At 37.3% G+C, this 22111-nt stretch overlaps 1 protein-coding gene and 1 long non-coding RNA gene across 28 annotated transcripts in view; one reads left to right on the top strand and one right to left on the bottom strand.

Annotated features, from left to right (window-relative positions):
* The window catches only part of LOC109499715, a 32845-nt gene extending 22258 nt beyond the window's left edge, over positions 1-10587 (bottom strand). The window contains exon 1 of the long non-coding RNA XR_002157172.3: positions 10464-10587. This is a non-coding gene — a long non-coding RNA (uncharacterized LOC109499715). The remainder of the gene's footprint in view (positions 1-10463) is intronic.
* The window catches only part of DST (dystonin), a 503266-nt gene that overhangs the window by 379289 nt on the left and 101866 nt on the right, over positions 1-22111 (top strand). For 26 of the 27 annotated variants that reach the window (XM_019830761.3, XM_019830760.3, XM_019830751.3 and 23 more), the window contains 10 exons: positions 5651-5774; positions 8865-9073; positions 9695-10012; positions 10537-10703; positions 12295-12451; positions 13363-13489; positions 15980-16039; positions 16865-17106; positions 18314-18443; positions 21258-21457. In XM_019830761.3, coding sequence (XP_019686320.2) covers positions 5651-5774; positions 8865-9073; positions 9695-10012; positions 10537-10703; positions 12295-12451; positions 13363-13489; positions 15980-16039; positions 16865-17106; positions 18314-18443; positions 21258-21457 — 1734 coding nt within the window. The remainder of the gene's footprint in view (positions 1-5650; positions 5775-8864; positions 9074-9694; positions 10013-10536; positions 10704-12294; positions 12452-13362; positions 13490-15979; positions 16040-16864; positions 17107-18313; positions 18444-21257; positions 21458-22111) is intronic. The other variant, XM_045057678.1, reaches the window with a different exon arrangement.

Genomic DNA, 22111 nt, shown 5'->3' with positions numbered 1-22111 from the left:
TAAACACAGTATTGCCCGTTAAACAACTACAGTTCAGAGTTTAGTTGCCTCTGTTAGTTACAGAATCAAAAAATCATTATTATTGTGCTATTACAAGGAAAACAGGTACTGTAACGTTAGTTACTGCCTGAGACTGGCAGCTTCTGCCTGGAGGTCATACCAGAGTGAAATGTGGCAGGTTAAGGCCAAGGCAGAGAGATGGGGATGGGAAGCACAGGATGAAAGGAGGGAGGTGAGGTGCCCGGAGGAGAGGAGAGTGGAGGGCGCTGCTTCTGTCTTTACTCAGGGTTATATTAGGCACCCGGGAGAGGTCCAGTTCCAGGTCAGAATCCCTGCAGTGGTGCTGCCTCCCAGGGGTTGTTTCCTTCCTTTAGATGTGGATTATCAGTCCTGGACCTCTTTGCTTTTACCCTTTCTTTTTTTCTTTCCCACGAGCACTGGAACAAATCTGCCTTAATTAAGTTTTCAGGTCACACTTGATTACGTGTCAAAGGACAGTATGGCTCAGTGTGTTGAGCATCTGACTTCAACTTACGTCATGATCTCACAGTTCATGAGGTCAAGTCCCACATCGGGCTCTGTGCTGACAACTCAGAGCCTGGAGCCTGCTTCGGATTCTGTGTCTCTCTCTTTCTGCCCCTCCCCCGCTCATGCTCTCTCAAAATGAAATAAAACATTAAAAAAAAGTTAGGTGCTTTTAGTATAGGAAAGTATATAAAATACAACACATTTCAAGTTAGGTCTCTATCAGGAAACTGATTACATACTACATGAAAGTAATTTTTTTATAACTGGAGCAAAAAGAGAAAGAAAAGCTCCAAAGAGTGCTATGGCTTTTAAGTTAAACAGATACATGGATTAATTCTAAAACAGGAAAACTTACTTGGTATGTGCTGTGGAAGAAGACTCTTTCAGTCACAAGGCAGCCAAAGAAATAGTAAAGAGGAGAGCAATGTCTCAAAGGAGGATAAATTCTAATTAAGCCACAGCATAATTTAAAAAAATTAAATGTGCAATTGAAGTTGTTCTTGGCATATGTTCATATTTTCCTCACAGATGATCTCAGCATGTAGCAAGGATAAATTTTTATGAGGGTTGGGTAGTCTCCATTTCTTTCATTTTTATTAACATGTAAAATTATTTTTCTTTAACAGTAATATAAACACATAAGACTACCACATTTTGTTTTGTCTACATTTGCAATGCTAACATATTCTAGTGGGCAGATAATGTGATTTGGGGGTACCCAAGTCGGTTCATGTGAAATAATTCTCCCAATAGCACATTGTCATGATCATTATTATTCAAATGACTGTTAGCTGAGTTGTCTGCACTCTGATACCACTGAGCTATAATGACCTCCTCAGGATCGGCTTCCAGGAAAATCCATGGACCAAACAAAATTTTTGTCCCGTCTGAGGCACAGAAAGACAGGATTTGGGGACCAGCTGAGAGGCCTGGGTTTGGGAGCAGGTGTGGAGCTAGGTCATGCTGCCTGGCAGTATCCACCCTGTAGCCTTGCCTTGATCTCAGGGATAGTGTCAAGTCAGGAATCTTCTATGAGTTGGACAAGTGCCCTTTACAGATTTCACGCTTCTCTGGTCCAGGCAAGGGGCCCAAGGTCATAATCTTTCAGTATTTCCGGTCATAGATGCTCTTTCATGTTTTAATGTCATTGAGATCCATTAAAAACTACATATGGTACCCTTTTGACTATTTCAATTTGCAGTTTTATCCTAAAGTAGTATTGTAAACCACTGCTATCACCAAATTATAACCCAAGACATGTTGGGAATTAAAAACTGTTGACTCTCTTAAACATAATTATGCAGAGAAAAGACGTGGGATGTTTTGAAAAGGAGAGGGGAAGAAAAAAAAATGCTTCTTTTGTAATCCATTTCTAAGTTTTAGGATGTTTAGTAGGGCCATCTTTGGTATTGGATGTTTTTGTAGAACTTTGACATATATTTATTTGGTAGACATTTATGTGCTAGGCCCACTGTAAGATTTTGTGAAGACACAGATGTTGAAACCCTGATTCTCCCCTTGGAGGGTGCACATTCTAAAAAAATCTGTTTTTGGAGGTATCCATAACCTTATTCCATCTCTTAAATAAGCACGCAATGCAGGGTAAGCTGTGTCTTAGATTTCAGTCTGGTTCTAGGTAAAGTTCCTGTCTTGAGGAATTTTTTATACTTTCTATAACTAAACATCTGGAAGAATTTCCTAGACAGACCCACTCTGACACAGATTCTTTGGCTTCTTGGGACAACGTTAGGATCTGGTATACAGATCACAAATCACATGTTGGCCACAGCTTAGTGGGCCTTTTGACATATATGTACTGCCCATATGTCACTTAAGTTTTCTTGAATATAAAAATTAGTGGAGGAAATAGTTGTGATTGGCTATAGGCATTTGCTTTAGTCTGAAATGAAGGCTGAAACAGAAGAGGATCTTTCTGGATCTTATACTTGATATTTTTATTTATTTTCATTCATTTACTTATTCTAGAAATGTTATATGCCAGACATTGTGTAGGCAGTGATAAAAGGAAGCTGAATGGAATGAATTCCTAGTTTTCAAGGAGGTTACAGTTTAAAAGAAGAGACAAACCCAGTAATATTCACAGGGCATTTATGGGAGAACCTGCAGGGAGTACTTAGAACTAGGGCTGAAGAGAAAGTTAGGAGGGTTACCAGCTGACTATGAAAGGGTGAATAAGAGGCCAGGCTCAGGATAACAGCGAGGGGTAGGTTGCATGAGAAGGTTAGTATGTAGAGATGTTAAACATTGGGTCCAGCTTGAGCAAAATAGCTGTGTTGTTGGACATTTCTGGAACAGGAGGTGGAAGATGATATTGAAGATAGAATTAAGGAATAGATTTCATCGGACCTTTTAGAGTATACTCAACTCTGTCTTTTTTATGAAGGCACTGGGAAGCTACTGAAAGATTTTAAAGAGAGGAGTGATCTAGTCAGTATATATTTTATATAGAACACATTGGGGAGGCTATATCAGGGAAGACACTGGAGACAGGGAGCACAGTTAGGATGCTTTTTTGAGTTGAGTGAGAGATTATCCTGCAGTGATCCAGAAATACAGAACAGAGGTCTGATTAAAGAAAAAACAGAAACACCGTTAAGCAGGTAAAATTGTCAGGGCCTGGTGGTGGATTTGCATGTGGAAAGGAGGGTTGAGGGAGAGTCTAGGAGGAGCCTCAGAGTTACTACTTGGATCACCTGATGCAACACCAGGAGAAGTGCAGGTGTAGGGCATGAGATGATGAGTTCAGATTTAGTGTTTTGAGTCTGTGGTGACTGTTTACACCCAGATGGAAATGATCAAGAGCCAGTTGGAAACCTGGGCCCACGGCCAGGGATGAGTTCATCTACAGTTGGACATAGGGGAATTTGAATTTGAAATCCGAATGTGAGACTGGAAGAGGACCTTGAGTAGCTTCAGTGAAATGAAAGCCAAGCATGGGGCCCATGTGGACAGTGGCCCATTTAGACACAGCTACGTCAGAGGGGTTAGGAATGCCGGGCCAAACTTCTGGAAGACTTATCTGTGGTTCTTGCCTCTACTTCTCTCTTTGTCCTAGCTGTTGAGCTGCATCTGCTTAGAGAAATGGGGGCTTCTCTTCAGATTCAAGGTTATAGTATCCTTTCTAAAGCAGATGACATTAATAACATTTTCCACTTTCTGTCTTCCTGTAACCTTTGGGGACAGAATTGTTCCAGGCCGATTTCCATCTCCTTGATGATAGGTTTTTTGTGTTTGTTTTTTTCCCTTCTCATCACTTACGTAGAACTCTCTGTGATTCCTTATGGCCTTCTTCTCCAGTGTTTTCCTGCTTTCTTCTCTAGCAGTCTCACCATGGGTCTTGGCTTCCAGTGCTTTATGTCTAGTTCCAGCCTGTGTTCAGAGTCAACTCTCTTTCCAACTTCACTGTTTTTTTTTCTTAATTCTTTTTTTAATGTTTATTTATTTTGAGAGAGTGTGCAAGTGGGGAAGGGGCAGAGAGATAGGAAGAATCCCAAGCAGGCTCTGCATCATCAGTGTAGAGCCTGATGGAGGGCTTGATCCCACAAACTGCAAGATCAAACTGCTTGATCCCACAAACTGCAAAAAATCAAGAGTCAGATGGTTAACTGACTGAGCCACCCCGACACCCTTGGGTTTTTTTCCTATATGAGGGTCCTAAGAGTACTTTGAAGTCATAAATTCCCCAGACTCTCCTTTGCTCCCACTTTCGCTTACGAATTCCATTAATTACCTAGGCTCAAAAACTCTGGATATTTCTCTGGTCTTTTCTCTTGTTACTGCCCCCTCAAGCAGTGATGTCTGATAGAACATTGTGATGGTGGACATATTCTGCAATCTCTGCATTGTGGTAACCACTCCTCACCCTTGGCTACTTAGTGCTTGAAATGTGGCTGGTGCATCTGAGGAATTGAATTTTTAATTTTGTTTGATTTCAATTAATTTTAAATTTAAAAAGCCCCATGTAGTTAGTGGCTATCATATGGCGCAGCACAGTGTTAGATAACCAGTTATCAAGTGCTGTGGTCCCTCCCCTACTCCATCACCAATTCTACCTTCCCAGTCCAGAACTCGGCCTCTCAACTGCTTAAGTTGCCCCTAACTGGTGTCTCTCCCTCATTTCTTACCCATTTAGTTTATCCCATACAAATTTAGTTTATGCTACAAATTTAGCCTTCTCTTAAGGCAGCTCTGAGCATGTCAGTCCCTAGTCAAAAGCCCTGAATAACTTTCCATTGCTGCAGGGTAAAATGTAAACTCCTTAGCAGACATTTGAAGCCTTCCCGGTCCTGGTACTGTTTATTCACCCATACACATTCTCTAACTGGTTGGGACCCTCCCCTTCTCCTAGGATGTTTCTGTCCCCATCTGTCCCTCTGCAGGGAGCTGTTACCCCTCTCCACGCCTGCATGCCTCAATCTACGTTTTCTTCAGGACTTACCTCAGTCTCACCACCATGGAGGTGGATGTCAGTTCCCTTCCCAGTTATTCCTCTTCTCAGTTTCCAGTAGCACTTAACACTTTCTGACTGTCAGATCCTTGTGGGTGAGCTTTGTGTCTGGTTTGTTTGGTTGTTTTTTTTTTTTTTTTTTTTTTTTTGGATCTTCACAAACATAGCAAGATATTTTGGATTTGTTAGATGTTAAGTAACTTTTGTTGAATAAACAGATATAAACATGATTTTGTATTGAAATGGAAATCCCTAATTGTTTCCTTACTTGGAGTCAGAGTCCCAAAGGTTTTTTGTCAGGTTGATTTTTGTTGTTGTTTTCTGGTGGTTAGTGAGGGTATCCTCTGAAGTCTCAAAGTGGGGACTCAAGGGGATCTCAGGCTAGAGGTAGAGGGTTGCAAGACCGAGAATCAGGCCAAGTATCATGAACATATGCTCAAGGGTTAATTTCAAGACTGAATTTGTATTATCCTGACTGGTTGATGTCTTTGCTAACACCACTTTATAACTGGCCTTACTCTAAGGACTCTAAGTTTGTAATGATGAAGAGATTATTCTGTCCAATTTAACTTTATCTTACTGTAAGCAATTTTTTTATACTGGAAATATACCATTTAGTCCTACTGAGTATAACTGAGGCATTCAATCCTCCAGGCTCTGCAAGGGCAGATATCAAATCAGCAGGTGGCTGTAGAGAAACTGAAAAAAACGGCCGAAGTCCTTTTAGATGCCAGAGGATCTTTACTTCCAGCCAAGAATGATATCCAGAAAACACTGGGTGAGTATTGATTTCCTTGTTCACTTTCTCCCGGGTAAATCCTAAATGAAGATATTCTGATATGGAGAACACATTCACTAGTGTGTATCGTGTTGTTTATGGCCTTTCACTGTGAAATGGTGCTTCTCAATCTGGGAAGAGGCATGGCTTTTCTCGGCACGTATATTGGGAGTGGGGGTTGTATTCTTTGAGAGGAGTATATTTAAAGTTTAGTTTTATTTTTAGAAAATGTAACAAAAACTCTATGTAATATTCACCACAGGAAGTAGAACTTCAGATTCTTTTGGTTGATGGCATTGGGCAGAGCTAGCCTCTAATCCTGTAGCCAAAAGAGACTCCCTGGAGGGGTCTGTCTTTGTTGAAAGCAGGAGCGTGGGGCTAAGAGATGTGCTTTAAACCAACATTTCCAGCTCTCCATTTTCTAGAAGCCTTTGAGGGGTCTCACAGGGTTCCAGTTGCCCCAGTTCTTTGGTGATACTAGAAACTTGTATCCAGTTATGTTGGTGCTTTTGTGCCCTCTCGGAGTCAACATTTCTTAAAAGAGCTATTGCATGTTATTCTTCGTATCCACTCATAATGTTTAGTTTATAGTAAATGCACAGTGGGGGTATCGATAAATGCTTGCTGTCTTACTGTATGTTTTGCTTTGACTTTGCTGCTTTTCATATTATTTAATGTGTGGTTTCAGGTTATTATATATTTCTACATGTGAAATAGAAAACTTAATGTTTTGTACGATAATTGGACCTGTGTTTTCACATCAAAGAAAGTGTGAATTAAAATCTAAGCAGAAATTTTAGATGAAGAGAAGGACGAAACTTTGCTTTTCTAAAACTGCTCTGTAGAAGGAAAACTTTTTTTTACATTCTTAAAGATGTCTAAACTTCTTTGATCATGCACCTCTATCAAATAATTTTCAGCATACACCCTCATATATGCATGTGTATTTATAAGTTATGTACATGTTACTGTCTTATCACATTATGTGTATTATAATTATAAAATACAAAAACATAACATTTGAAAGTATAAGGTAAAAAATATGAACGGAAGGTCTAACATTTTGTTCCTATATGCCAGTGTTCCATTTTGACATCCCACATTTGTAACCAACTGCTTTAAAGACTTGGGCACAGAGATTTGGAGAAGAAAGAAAGACTTTGTTATATGTGTTGCTGTTATTTGCAGAGGCATTTTGACATTTTTCCCACTGTTAATTGTACATAGTCTCATTTTTATTAGCTTAAAACTCCACATATTACACATTATTTTAAGACTTAAAACTTTTATGTGGTATAAGTTTCTAGGAATATGTGAAAATATATTTAAGATAGAGAGGAATTTCTCTAAGATCTATGTGACCTCTAAGAAAACCAACCACTTAAAAAATTAATATTCTTACAGTAGATTTCATTTTGTCACTTTTTATAAAACAATATTCACTTAGTAAAAGCAAGAATTGACTTCGGTGACAGTATTTGATCACTAAGAAATACGAAAATAGTAACATTCAAGATGTGTTAATTTTATTAAAATAGCTGACTTTGTGTGGGACGTCCCTTAGCAAGGCTAAACAGATTGCCTACGTTACCCTGCTGACGCACAGAATTGCCCATTTGAGAAGCAGTTCACCTGGTAATTAATCACTACCTGCAATTCAGAGTATCTTCTCTTGTGACTTTCAAAGCAGGGCTTGTATTTGAACTTGCTGCTTGTTTTGTCTGCTGATAGAATCTTGGTGCATATTCAGTGCACTCCCCTATGCCCCCCACCCCACTCCGCCTCCACATTCTCAGGGCTTCATTATGTTCTGTGGCAGAAGCATGATTGTCTCTTTAAATTAAATTTAACCTCTCAATTTAGTGAAAATTTGTCAAACTTTTTTCTCATTATATATTAAAACAATCAAAGGGAAATATTGCTTACATAGATTATGTTCCATGGACCAAACACAACGTGTAAAATATTTCACTTTTAGAGAGGGGTTTCAGGTCAAAGTTTTCTGCTAACTGCACATACAATGTATCCAACTAAAGCATTCAGAAGTAATTAAAATATGTTTCAAATTATTGTACAGTGAGTGACAAATTGATGATTATTCCAGAGAGAGATTAATACATTTAAAATCATTGTTCTTTGAACTTTTTTTCATCTGCAGTACAGAATGTAGGATGTTAAAATATAGAACTTTATATTTGAGTGAAAAATTGGCTAGAATGGGCTGTTTTTTTAGCATCTTAATTGAAAAGAAAGTTAATCTCATCTGAGATAGGTCAAGCTGTTAACATTTATTTTTCCCTTTTGTCTGCTATCAAACTTTTCAAATACATTCTATTTATATTTTAGAAGCATAACCTCAACCCTCTTTATTTTGAGTGAATTTTCATTATCTGTTTTCTGATTATATTTATTTATTTTCTCATGTTTGGATCTGTCAATTTCTGTGCATTTGTATACTTTGCTTAGGATGTGAAGGATGACAGAAGCTTAATTATGTGTGTGTGTGTGTGTGTGTGTGTGTGTGAGAGAGAGAGAGAGAGAGAGAGAGAGAGAGAGAGAGAGAGAGAGAGGGAGAGAGATGGAGAATGCATATGTTTACATGGGAGAGATAATTTTTTATATGTGAGGGTTAATTCTTGATAAATCTTTTTATAGCTGTGTATTGTTTCTTGAGAATAGCTGTATCTGACTGTCACCTTTCCCCCCCATATATTTACCAAGTATGGCTAATTTGAAATGTCAGGTTGAGAACCAATATTTATTCCAAACATCAGCAGTTTAGACCACTTAACAGTCTCTGCGACAATTCAAATATTTATGCATCCAAAAATCTCTTTTCAAATGCAGATGGCATATATTTGAACTATTTTTTAAGAAATAATTCTTTTTTTTATATTCCACTGAGATGCTTTCCTTCTTTTTTTAAGTTTTTAGATGGTGCTCTGATTATGTATTTTGAATTTATCATTTAAACTTTTTCCTTTTTCCAATTTTGGTATGGAAGTTTTGTGACTCACCTTAGTGTATTTTTGAAAAGGAATAGGTCAAAGAGAACTTCATGGTTAACATTTCCTGATCTCTTTGGACTAGATGACATTGTTGGGAGATATGATGATCTGTCCAAGTCTGTTAATGAACGAAATGAAAAACTCCAGATAACCTTGACCCGCTCACTGAGTGTGCAGGATGGCCTGGATGAAATGCTGGACTGGATGGGAAGTGTGGAAAGTTCTCTGAAAGAACAAGGTCAAGTGCCCTTAAACTCTGCTGCTCTTCAGGATGTGATCAGTAAAAACATTGTAAGTGACATTTAAAAAGAAAAAAAAAAACACTTGTAGATGAAAAAAAAATGTTTAAAAGGTCCCAAGAAGGGGTAGATTTAAGATCAATTTAAGGATATAGAAAAAGAGGTTTCCTGAGTATAACTGGACAGTATTGCTTGCACCAAAGCACATGTGTCAGAACAGTTTTTCTGTGAAGTATAGAGAGAGCTTTGTATACTTTTTCCTGAGTGTAATTCATTTCAGAGGGCTTACACATACATGAGCCCTATCGTGTGTATCACAGCTTTAGCCAGCTGCACATGAGGTTAATCAGATCAATCTTGTTGTTGTCTAGCCTTTTAAAAATGAGGACCATGGATAATCCCGGGGCTCCATTAGATCCCAGGGGCTGCTGAGTAGCAGCCGCCTCCTGCCTTGCTCAGGCAACTTGCCAGCTGTTCTCCAGTCTCTCTTGAAGAGATTTGGGATTGTGTTCCTCCAGGGACAGATCAGACTTGTCAGTCAGTTCCAACGTTAACTTGCCTCAGTCACAGGTGGTTCAAGCTCATGTTGTTATGAATAGTGATGTTTTTAACACTCTGTGATACTATTTGTAAACATCATTGTGAAACATACGCATTATTTGGTTCATTTCAGATGTTGGAACAGGATATTGCAGGTCGTCAGAGCAGTATAAATGCCATGAATGAAAAAGTGAAGAAATTTATGGAGACCTCAGACCCATCCACTGCATCCTCACTGCAGGCCAAGATGAAAGACTTGTCTGCTCGGTTTTCAGAAGCTAGTCATAAACACAAAGAAAAACTGGCCAAGATGGAGGAGCTCAAAACCAAAGTAGAACTCTTTGAGAACCTCTCAGAAAAGCTCCAAACGTTTTTAGAAACAAAAACTCAGGCTCTTACTGACACAGATGTGCCAGGAAAAGACGTTAGTGAATTGTCTCAATATATGCAGGTGTGTCTTCCTTAATAATCACGAGGTTAATCAAGTATATTAACATTTAAGACCAGCTCATACATGTATTAGCGGAATTATAATTAACCATCATCATTAATGCTGATAGATTGCTGATAGATTAATTGCTGATAGATTGGTAAGGATCTGTGCTTCCCTCCTTTAAAAATCCCAAACCCCATCTTCTCCTTAGCATGTTTTGCTCATTGATTAGAAATGAACACCATGTCTCACATACACAGTTTGCACATATTAAAGATCTTAAAAGTACCTTATATGCCAGAACCCACAAAGAGACAGAGTATAAAGAGTACGTTTTTAAATTAAATAAATTTACTGTGTTCTCTTTCAAACAGCCTACTTCATGTTTATTTATATTTAGAGTACTGACTACAGGCGGGATCATTCTTCTGTGAAATTCTGAGGAGAGCCATTCTGGTTCCATACATACCTCTTGGTAGATAGAATGCCATCTGAAAATCTAGCAGTATCTTCTATTGATTAAATATCTAAATCCTTTGTAGGAATCAACTTCTGAATTCTTAGAACATAAGAAAGATCTTGAAGTTTTACACAGTCTTTTGAAGGAGATATCCAGCCATGGCTTGCCAGGTGATAAGGCTCTGGTTTTTGAAAAAACAAATAATTTGTCAAAGAAATTCAAGGAAATGGAGCATACCATCAAACAAAAGTAAGCACCCCTTAAGAAATTGGATTTTAGTCTACTTGACACTTAAAGAATGAATTATTTTTCTTTGCTTATGTCAATACCTGAAATAAAACTTGAGAATAAGCATAGGACTACTTTGTAAGTGCTTTTATATTGATAACATTTTTTTTTGCGATTAAAATTAAGTGCATTTTTGTTAAAATATTTAGGAAGGAAATTTGGTACTTTTTCCTAAAAGTAGAGAGTATTATGAAGAAAAATAGTGGTGGTGGTGTTTTACTGAAAATAATCTAAAGTCACTATAGTCTCTGAAGCTTTTGGCAAATAGCACATTTTATTTGCAAAAGCAGAAATAACGTTGAAAGACAGCTCATGGCTCATTGCTTTTTGGGCTCAATTCAGAAGCTATGCGCAATTTTAAAATAATTCTTGATGGCCTTTTTTAAACGTAAAAAAAGTTGTAGAAAGAAATGATTCCGCAAATAAATAAGAAATGAGAAAATGAACCTAAGTTGAGCTAAAAAGCTGTGCTTTTTAGAAATAAACCTTGTGTCTAGACTTTTACATATTTCTGATCTCATGTTAGTTTGGAATATACATTTGGTTTTGCTAAAGAACCCACAAAGATGGAAAACACTTATCTTTTACCTATACTTAATTTCTTCAGGATCCTCTACCTAAAACTTTTGAGTGCTATTATCTATACTATTTCCAGAGCTACATTTTCCATCTTGTCACATAATATTTAATTCACATTGCACGGAAGTAATATTCTTTTTCCTAGGTCAACTCTAGTTTTTTTCTTCCTTCAGAATGGTCCAGTTTTAAGACCATGTAGTCATCAGTAGTTAGTCCAGCTTCAGTGGACTCTTCTATGTTGCTATTCCACATACATGCACATGCGCACATGCCATCCATAGGTCATCATCCATGTACCAAATGGGACTGTCCTCACAGCTGTTCCTTGCTGGGCATGTGCCCTCCCTCCAAGGTGCTTAGTGTACAGAAAGATCCTAGAGTTCATTGGGGAGCGTTCTGAGGATCTGTGGGGGAGGTGGTCGTTAACATTCTTGTAACCAGGTCTCACCTCATGTTTGGAGAGTTTGGAGAGAACTGTACTCTCTGAGGCACCTGGTTTATCCATCCACTAGAAGGACTGTAGTGTCGTATAGAAACCACTAGATGGCAGGATGTTTTCCTCATGTCAGTGATGTGTAAATGTTTCCCTGCCCGTTCTGTGCCTGCTGGCATTAAGCACCATATAAAGTGGACAGATCAAAGTTTGCTGAATCTAAATAATGTTAAAACTGTTTATATAGCCTTAGAGTTTATGTAGCATTATAGAGTGCCATTACCATATGGGTTACAGATTTCTTAACTGCTCCTATCTTTTTCTGTGGAGTGTGCCTGAGGAATAAAATAGTTATTTAGCTGATTTCACTTGGATCTATGACACCTTTCCTCTTCTTATCAAGGGTTAGAGAGTGCATAGGGGAATATTTTTTCTTAATAGTAAGCTTGATACAAGAATAATAATTTATTTATTAGTAATTATTTCTTTGGAGTATTTTCTGTCGGAGACTTAAATTCTTCAATAATTGTTGTTATCTAGAAAAGAAGCTGTATCTTCTTGTCAAGAACAGATGGATGCTTTCCAAGTCCTTGTTAAGTCATTGAAGTCATGGATAGAAGAAACAACAGAAAGAGTTCCTATTGTGCAGCCTTCTTTTGGTGCAGAGGATTTAGGAAAATCTTTGGAAGAAACTAAGGTGAATCATTATCTAATACTAATTCTTACTTGCCTGTGTGAGTCATGAGAGGTTAAAAGACTATTAGTGGTTTCCTTTTATCTAATATCATATTAAGTTAGATCCTCATTTATGTTCAGTATATTTTGGTGATACTTGGAAGTCATAACATAGCTCTGATCCTTTTGAGGAAGAACACAAACTTTGACTTAATTTGATTTTTGAAAGATATTTATTAGTGGCTGCCTGTTCTAGTACCCAAGTTTACTTCCCCATCAAATCTCTACTTAGCTTCAGTTTTTATACCATTTCTCATAACGTTATGTAAAAGACCCTGCTCTTCAACTCAGCAATTAACTCTAGCTCAGATACATCACTGTAACCAGTATTTGAATCCCTAGTACAAATAGTGTACAAGTCTTGCCAACTGATTCAAATCATAAAACTTATGACCAGTTACAGCAGTTATCCCAACTCCCAACTTTGTGGAGATGTATGTTTTTAAAAATTCATTGAAATTTTGATGATTAAAACTCACTATTAAATAGAATTCTGAATTCCCATTTAAAAAAAAATCATTTCTAGTACCTTTCTTCTTGTAATTTGGCCACTACTGTGAGTATAGTCTTCAGACTGGCGGTTGACAGTTACTTTGGAATCCATGGCAGCTAGAAATAGCCTGACTTCCACTGTGGCTAGGAGCAGAATGCAGGATGGACCATACCTCACTCCTCACCGCTAACAGGGTTAACAGTCACCTGGGCACAGTGTTAACAGTCACATAGGGATGGTGCCTTTTTCTCTATGCGTGCCACCATGAATCAGGACCCACAGTCATCATTGCTTTAAGATATGTTAAAGAAATTGAATTATAATGTGTAACTTTGAAACTATTATGAAGACTGGAAAATAATGTGTTTTCATATCTCAAGAAATTACAAGAGAAGTGGAGTTCAAAAACACCAGAGATTCAAAAAGTAAACAACAGTGGGATCTCACTATGTAACCTAATCAGTGCTGTCACTACCCCTGCAAAGGCAATAGCAGCGGTCAAATCAGGTATGTGCTTTACTTATATCCGTGGAGAAACCCCTAAGAATTGGGTCTGACCCTGTTACTTTCATTTACCTTAGTTTTTAAATTGATGCATAAAGTAAACACAAAAGAAAAGTGACAAGAAAGAGGGCATGTATATGCATGCACTAAAAGTATGCTCCCCATATGGAGGAGTATCTGTAATGAGTCAAATTTCAGATTCCTCTTCTGTTCATTTTCTTAGAGGCTACAGTTGAAATGTAGCCAGATTGATACGTAAGAATAGGGAGCTTTAGATTGGGGAAGAGGAAAGAGCAGATTCTAATTTGGTTTTTTTTACCGTAATTAATGGAGATGCTCAAATCCTCTTTGAAATATTTGATAAATGAGTCTGGTCTCCTGGGAAAGGAGAGGTGAAAGAAAGAAGCAGTTCTTTTGTGTAGGGTGAATCTCTCCTTTTTTAAAAAATTAAAGTCCCATCTAGGGGCTTCTGGGTGGCCCATTCGGTTAAGTGACCAACTCTTGGTTTTGGTTTAGGTCATGATCTCAGGGTTCGTGGGTTCAAGCCCCGTGTCTGCTCTGCACTGACGGCGGGGCCTGCTTGGGATTCTCGCTCTCCCTCTCTCTCTCTGCCCCTCCTCTGCTTGTGCTGTCTCTGTTTCTCTCAACAAGATAAATAATAAAATAAAAAATAAAAAATACCCATCTCCTTTAGCATCTACTTTATTTTGTACAGAAAACAACTATAGCGTATCTAAATTGCAGTCATGACTGAGCCACTTAACACAAGGGGAGAGTCATGTATAAGTAATGATTCTACAGTCCATTTAAGTTGTGGATATGCTTTTAAGTTTAATTTTTTTTTAATGTTTATTCATTTTTGAGAGAGAGAGACAGAGCATCAGTGGGGAAGGGGCAGAGAGAGGGAGACACAGAATCTGAAGCAGGCTCCAGGCTCTGAGCTGTCAGCACAGAGTCTGACACGGGGCTCAAACTCACCAACTGTGAGATACGACCTGAGCTGAAGTCGGATGCTCAACCGACTGAGCCACCGGGTGCCCCAATAGTTTAAAACATACTTATGTTGTTAAAATTGGTGTTTTTTTTTTTTTTTTTTTTAATACAAGAACAGATGGAGGCAAATCTTGTATCTTTATTCTGAGAATCCTTTGTGGTTTATCTGTCCCTCCCAGCCCCCTAGCTGCCCCTCTTGTGAGACTGATGTTCCCGCTGGGCCTCTCTCAACCATTTATTCCGCTCTATTAACCCCATTTAAGGGCCCACTTATGTTATATATGGTGTGATGACCTCTCCTTTCTCTTCTAATCACATTTCCTGAAATGTCAAGTGTTTTGTTTGGCTTTGTTTTTAGAAAAGGAATTCTATTGTATTTTTAGTTCTTCAGGTCCACTTTGTATTTGTAATAGGTACAAAAAAAAAAGTTTTTTTCCTACTCTTGATAACTAACAAGCATGGTAGGGATCATTTTTGAGCATCATCAGGATATGTTCACTTTCAACCAAAATGTCAATGTGTGATTTTTTTTAAAGAGACCAAACTTAGATTAAGATTTAGATATGAAATATTAATGTTTTAATCTTGTTCTCATGTGTCTAGTGTTTTAGATAGGAAGCCAATGCAAACTCACATGAGAAAGTCTAATTCAGTATTTTAATACTCTGCTTATGAAAAAGGAACCAAGGCTAGATGTTTAGATAATTAGAGAGGAGTAATAATTACTACTTACTGAGTAGTTCCTATTTGCTAGGCAGTCAGTTAACTGTCTTGAATACCTACAGTGTTCTTGCATTTAAATTAGGTATTATTATCCCCACCCGTTCGGTTGGGGTGGTGATTAATTTGTCCAGTCACCCAGCTAGTAATTAGTGGGGCTGGGATTTAAATTCAGGTGACTCATACGCTGAAGCCCAGGCATTTCTAACCACTGTGCTCTTCTCTCTCTGTGTTGACATAATGTGGGTTTTAGTAATAGGGTTTGTGTGTTTGTTTTACTTTTAACTTTTCATGTCTTTGTACCTCATTCTGTTTCCATTAAACCCATAATAACACTGTGTAACTGTACCAGACAATTTTCAAATTTTTAAGTAAGGATTTTTCTGTCAGTCACTTATGCTTCATGCAACACACTTACATAGTGGGCAACTTTTGAGCTTCAAGGACATTATCACTAAAATTTAGCAATAAAGCAATTTTATCACAAAATTGTTTTATAATTAATACTTAATGATTACTGTATTAATCTAAAGTTATTGACACTAGTATTTAAAGTGATCATGTTACCTTACCACTTTAAGAATGAATTTTATAGACAAAGTTTCTTAAAATTTTCGACCTTTATTTGATTTAGAAATTGAATCAGTGGTCTACATTTTCAAATAGTAATAACATTTGTAAATGACTACTGTTTATGGGGTTTGAGTTAACGCAGTCTACTGTTAACGTGTAGAAATACTATTGAAATCTATGACTACTTCAGTGTTAATAATTTTGCAGGTGGAATAATAAATGGTGAAGGAGCAGCCACAGATACTCAAGAAATTTTGGCAAATAAAGGTGAATAATAACTTTAAGTGTTTATTGATTACAGTAACTTTGTTTTTGTTTATTTTTTATTTTTTATTTTTTATTTTTTTAATGTTTATTTATTTTTGAGACAGAGTGAGACAGAGCATGAATGGGGGAGGGTCAGAGAGAGAGGGAGACACAGAATCCAAAATAGGCTCCAGGCTCTGAGCGGTCAGCACAGAGCCCGACGCGGGGGTTGAACTCACAGACTGCGAGATCATGACCTGAGCTGAAGTCGGACGTTTAACCGACTGAGCCACCCAGGCGCCCCTTATTTTTGTTTTTGAGAAAAAATCTTTAGAGATGAACAGTAGTTATATCTAAATTTCAACCTTGACTTAAAATAATTATTTATTATCATAGTCATTTGCCATAAATATCATATTAATATAACATTCCATGCAATTTTGTTCATCTGAAGTTAGTGAAACCTGGTAGTTCAGTTTGGTATTTGGTTATGTTCCTTTTTTCTAGTTAAGTAATTTAAGATATTTTGTCACTTGGAATAACATTCTTTGAGCTATTTCCTTGAGTTTGATTTCTAAGAAATTAATATATAGCATTTTATGGTTTTTGGTATTATGCAATGTACCTAAATTGTTTGTTATTAAATAGTATTATAATTCTAAAAAGATTTTTAGAAATATTAACCCTTTAGTTCTAAAAATTCTATGACTTTATCATGGTAGGCTTAATATAGAGAAAATACAAGGGAATAACATGTAAAGCAAACTTATTTCTAGAGTTCTAACTCTAAACTGTCTTGAAAATGTGTCCATCTGATTTTATTTTATTTTATTTTTTTACTTTCAGGGTTAACATCCATTAAAAAGGATATGACTGACATAAGCCATGGTTATGAAGATCTTGGCCTCTTACTTAAGGACAAAATATCTGAACTGAATAGCAAACTCTCCAAATTGCAAAAGGCTCAGGAAGAATCAAGTGCAATGATGCAGTGGCTACAGAAGATGAATAAAACTGCAACAAAATGGCATCAGGCACCTACGCCTACAGATGCGGAAGCTGTGAAGACTCAAGTTGAGCAGAACAAGGTATATTCTGTGGATATATTTATTGAAGACCTAAAAAAGAACAGACTAGCATTCAGATGGGACCCTCAGGACCCCTATTGTGATTTCTAGCTCTATAACCTTCAGCAAATAATTTGCCAGTTTTGTTTCATATGTTTTTCTGTAGAAAGTGATGATAACAGGAATCTGTTTTACACACAGACATTACAAAGATGAGTGAACTGTTTGGGGTAACTTTGCCACCTTTCTTTGTTTTTTTTTTAAAGATTTTATTTTTAGGAGTACCTGGGTGGCTCAGTCGGTTAAGTGTCTGACTTTGGCCCAGGTCGTGATCTCATGGTTAGTGGGTTCGAGCCCCATGTCAGGCTCTGTGCTGACAGCTCATGGAGCCTGGAGCCTGCTTCAGATTCTGTGTCTCCTTCTTTCTCTGACCCTCCCCCACCCACACTCTGTCTCTCTGTCTTTCAAAAAATAAAACGTTAAAGATTTTATTGTTATGTAATCTCTACACCTAACATAGGACTTAAACCTACAACCTACAATGATCACGAGTCGTATGCTCTACCGACTAAGCCCACCAGATGCCCCAGCTTTGCCACCTTTAAATCATGTTAAGTCTGGGATTTTAACCAGTCAACTATTAGAAAAGATTTATGTAGGTGTATTAGGGCTTTGTTCTGTCCAGCATAAAATAGGGTAGCTTATGCTTTCCCTTTCTTCAATAGATGGCATTTCTTTCTGCAACTGTCAAGATGGGGGAAATGACTTTTTGTGGCAATTATGGCAAAAACGTCTACAAATGTGATTACCTATATCTGAATTCTATAATGTGTTATCCAGAAAAGCATTGACTCACTAGTAGATTCTCAAACCTGCCAGCTTTTATCCAGACTGATTTTCTTCTCAGTTACAATATTGATGCCATCTTCCTTTTTTCCAAAGGGATTTGTTTGAGGATAATAAGAAATTATTCCTAGGTACTAGGGTGTAGAGTAATTTTCTCCACCGAAAGTGGAGTAATTTTCTCCACAGTAGTAGTGTTCCTTTTTGGGATTCCTTTATCAGATAGTTGAAGATTGGTTAAGAAGAGGAAAGGAGAATAATTATCTGCTGAATTCTGGTCCTCACTCATTTCAGCACCTAACAGTAGATATTTTCGTCTGTTGTAATTGTGTTTTTGTCTTTTGATATTGACATACTTTAACACAGTTTTTTTTCCTTTTGTTAGTCATTTGAGGCAGAACTGAAGCAAAATGTAAACAAAGTGCAGGAGTTGAAAGACAAATTGACAGAGCTGTTGGAGGAGAACCCAGATACTCCTGAGGCCCCCAAATGGAAACAGATGTTGACAGAAATTGGTATGTTAACCAGAGTCCACCAATATAAAGAAGCACAATTATTTTTTAATCACAGTCTTTATTAGAAAAAAATTTATCCAACAGCCTCGGTTTACTTTTGAATTTGCCTTAATGTTTCGTGTTTAAAATGTTGCATATTTAAAAATACCATTTCAAATTATATTGTACTGAGACTTGGCATATCTTGTATTTTTCTTGCTAAACACCATAACTAAGTTTATTTTTATGAAGAGGGTAGATACTGGGAAATAAAATGCTGTGCACTGAGTAACATGTTTTCATTACTGGTTTTTACTTAATTTTTGGTGTTTCTATTCTTTTATACTTTATTATATTTTAGTTTAAATATTCCTTACGTGTATATGTGTGTGTGTGTATGTATTTTGTACACACACACACACACATATATATATATATATATATATATATATATATATATACACACACACACACATACATACATACACACATACACACATATATATTCCCTTTGGTCTGGAAAAAACAAACTCCCTTCTCCTTCATGAATTTCCTTCTGGGACTTGTTTGGCCCCTACTGTGTGTTCTTCTCTTCCCCCATCAGGGTTAAAAAGTAGCTCCCTACAGAAATCTAGTGATTTTCACTCTTTATCTAGAGTTATCCTCCCATCTCTATCCTGTCCCCATAGAAACGGTTTCTCCTAAACAAGGAACTTCCTTCACAAGCTCTATTATCTTATCACCCCATTTCACTATTATAATGATAAGGAAAATGCGCGTAAGACAATGGTACTAATTTTCCCTACTTCATAGTATTGTTTGGAAAATTCAATGAATTAATGTGTGTACAGCTCAGACAAGCTGAACCTGGCACATAATAACTGCTGTGTGTTTACTATGATTATAATAAGAATTCTTTTACTTTCAATTGTTCCATTATGATTAGCTAAATATTGTCCTTCCATTAGAGTCAGATATGCTATGATAAATTTAGAAATCTGTAAATATGTTTTAGTTTCAAAAGTTATTTTAAGGGATCTTAATGTTCAAAGCTATATTTAGTCCAACTATAGACTCCTATTGCATTATAATTAATTTGTCCCTAATTCAGTGGCTGTCACCTGGGGTATCAGAGTTACTTAGGACAGTATTATCAAGATATTTGAGAATAGGGGTGAGAGTAAGAAATGCATATTTCAAAAAATCTTCCCAATAAGATTTTGATATTTCTCCCTCCCAATTCATTATTTGAATTGCATTATTTTGTTGTCAGATTATATTTGATTGGAACATGCCATATAGAATGATGCTATTAGGTGAGGTTTTCGGGACTGGGTTCTATTAAAAACAGCCATTTATTGTACTGTGCTAGATGAAAAAATCTGTCAGGTCAACTAATCATGCCCATCAGTAACTGTTTATTGAGTGACTAATGTGTTCAAATGCTGGTCAATAACTCTTGGCCTCAGAGAGCATACTATGTGAGGGTGGGAACAGCTTGAAAGCCTTCCTGGCAGAGAAATCTAGTGGAATTGTGATGAAGGACAGAGCTGGGGTATACAGAGAGGAGATAGGGCTGTGTTAGGTATGGAGCTTATGTAAGCAGAAGCCTGTTTGGATGATAATGGTAGGATAAAGAGGGCTAGGTTAGAGGTTTCATCTCAGACTGCATACCCTCTACTGTTAGTAGATTAGGGTCAGTTTGTGGGAGGCCTTGAATGTGAGGCAGAAGTCTTCCGATTTTATCATCTAGGTGGTGAGGAGTTAGTTACTGAAGGATATGAGCACAGAAATGACATATTTAAGTGATTTTTTAAGGGAAATTATTTTAGAACCAAATTGGTTGCAGCTGGGATACCCTAATTACAAGGAAACCCGTAAGACTAGTAGTCTAGGACTATAGTTCTCAAAGGTGTGCTCCTGGGAGCAACAGCATCAGTGTCACCTGGGAACTTTCCAGAAATGCAGAATTTCAGCCCCCACTTCAGACCTCCTGAATTGTAAATTTTGGGGATGGGGCCGAGCAACCTGTATCCCTCCAGGTCATTCTAATGCAGCTGGGGTTTGAGAAACACTAGTCTAGGCACACCATGATGAGGACCAAAATGGAGTTAGGACACTAGGAATGTAAAGGATGGGTTTCAGGTTTTATGATCAAGGATATAGGAGTTCGGAGAGTCATGAAAGAACATTCTGAATTATTGTTTCTCAGTGACGTGGAAGAGAGAATAACCTTTCAAAGTAATCTAAAATCGGAAAAATCTGCCAGTTTCGATAGGAATAAAAAGTGATTTTTTTTTTTATGTTAAGTGTGAAGGTTCGGTGAGATTTCCTAGTGTAACTTTCAAGCAGCTGGTTGTCAGTGGTGATTTAAATAAAATAGAATGGGCGTGGATATACAAACGTGGGAGTCATTTGCCCAGAATTGATCATTGAAGATTTCCTATTAAAGGAAAGAATTAATGTTCATTGTTCTAGTAGGGCAGTTATTGTTGAATAAACAGACTGTATAGGACCTCTAGAAGAAATGAGGGTCTGTGGATCCTGTTTGATTTAAGGAATATTCCATATTATTCTACATTATCTTTTAGGGTCAGATGCAAATTTATTTTTCATGTACTTCGGTTGATACCCAGCACCAGCATCATAAAATCTGTATCATCAAATGCCATTAACCCTTGGAGTCGGCTTTAATCGACTGTAAGAAGAGTTACAAAGATGCAATGATAGCCACCTATGTATCATTCTGAGTCCTATCCTGCAGTCTTCATACATGTAGTGATGTTAATGTATAAAAACCAAACACCTATTTTATTTTTTATCTTTTTCTTTTAGATTCTAAGTGGCAAGAACTCAATCAATTAACAGTTGATAGACAACAAAAACTGGAAGAATCCTCTAATAATCTAACCCAATTCCAGACTGTAGAGGCTCAGTTAAAACAGTGGCTTGTGGAAAAAGAACTGATGGTCAGTGTTCTTGGGCCCTTGTCAATTGACCCAAATATGCTAAACACACAAAGGCAGCAGGTGCAGGTGAGTGTTACATGACTTGACTTAATAAGACAAGTGTTTTCATTATAAATACATTAGTTGTGGACAGTATGTGCTTAAACTGCCTTGAAGTGTATTTGTCATGTTTCAGATGCCCATAAGATAACATCCTGAGGTTAGTGGGGAAACCCCCAGGGAACCAAAGCCAGGAGGCATCAGTCTCCTGAGCCCATGAGTGTGTCAAGTCCCTTGATCATTTGAGTCATATTGTGGTTTGTGCAGACCCTGTTAAAAAGAGCCTTCTTTGAAATATTAATGTGATTGTATAAGTAATTACATTTTTATGAGAAGCTGGTATATGCTTTTTATTGTTTAGAAATTGCTCCTTTGAGGTTTTATTCATTTTGATTGTGGTAGAAGATAATGAAACTTGTAAAACTCATGCAATACAGCCCTGAGGGGTGGAAAGACAGAATAAGAAGAGGAGAAAGAGTAAGCAAAACAGAGAGGGAACCTTGAAACAGAGTGGGTTAGACCAGTCTAATTACAAAGTGGATAAATCCACAAGGAGAAAAAAAAAATACATGAAATTTAAGTCAGAGAGAAAAAGCTCCATTGTGGTTCCAGTTAGATTTCCTCCTGTATATGTAGTGGTATTAGAGCAGTGCGGCTAATCCTGTACTTTTGAAAACACAA

The sequence above is a fragment of the Felis catus genome, chromosome B2 (genome assembly GCF_018350175.1).
Source record: "Felis catus isolate Fca126 chromosome B2, F.catus_Fca126_mat1.0, whole genome shotgun sequence".
In the NCBI taxonomy this organism is placed as follows: domain Eukaryota; kingdom Metazoa; phylum Chordata; class Mammalia; order Carnivora; family Felidae; genus Felis; species Felis catus.
The sequence above is the reverse complement of the archived record's forward strand: the minus strand, read 5'-3'. Positions and strand labels throughout refer to the sequence as shown.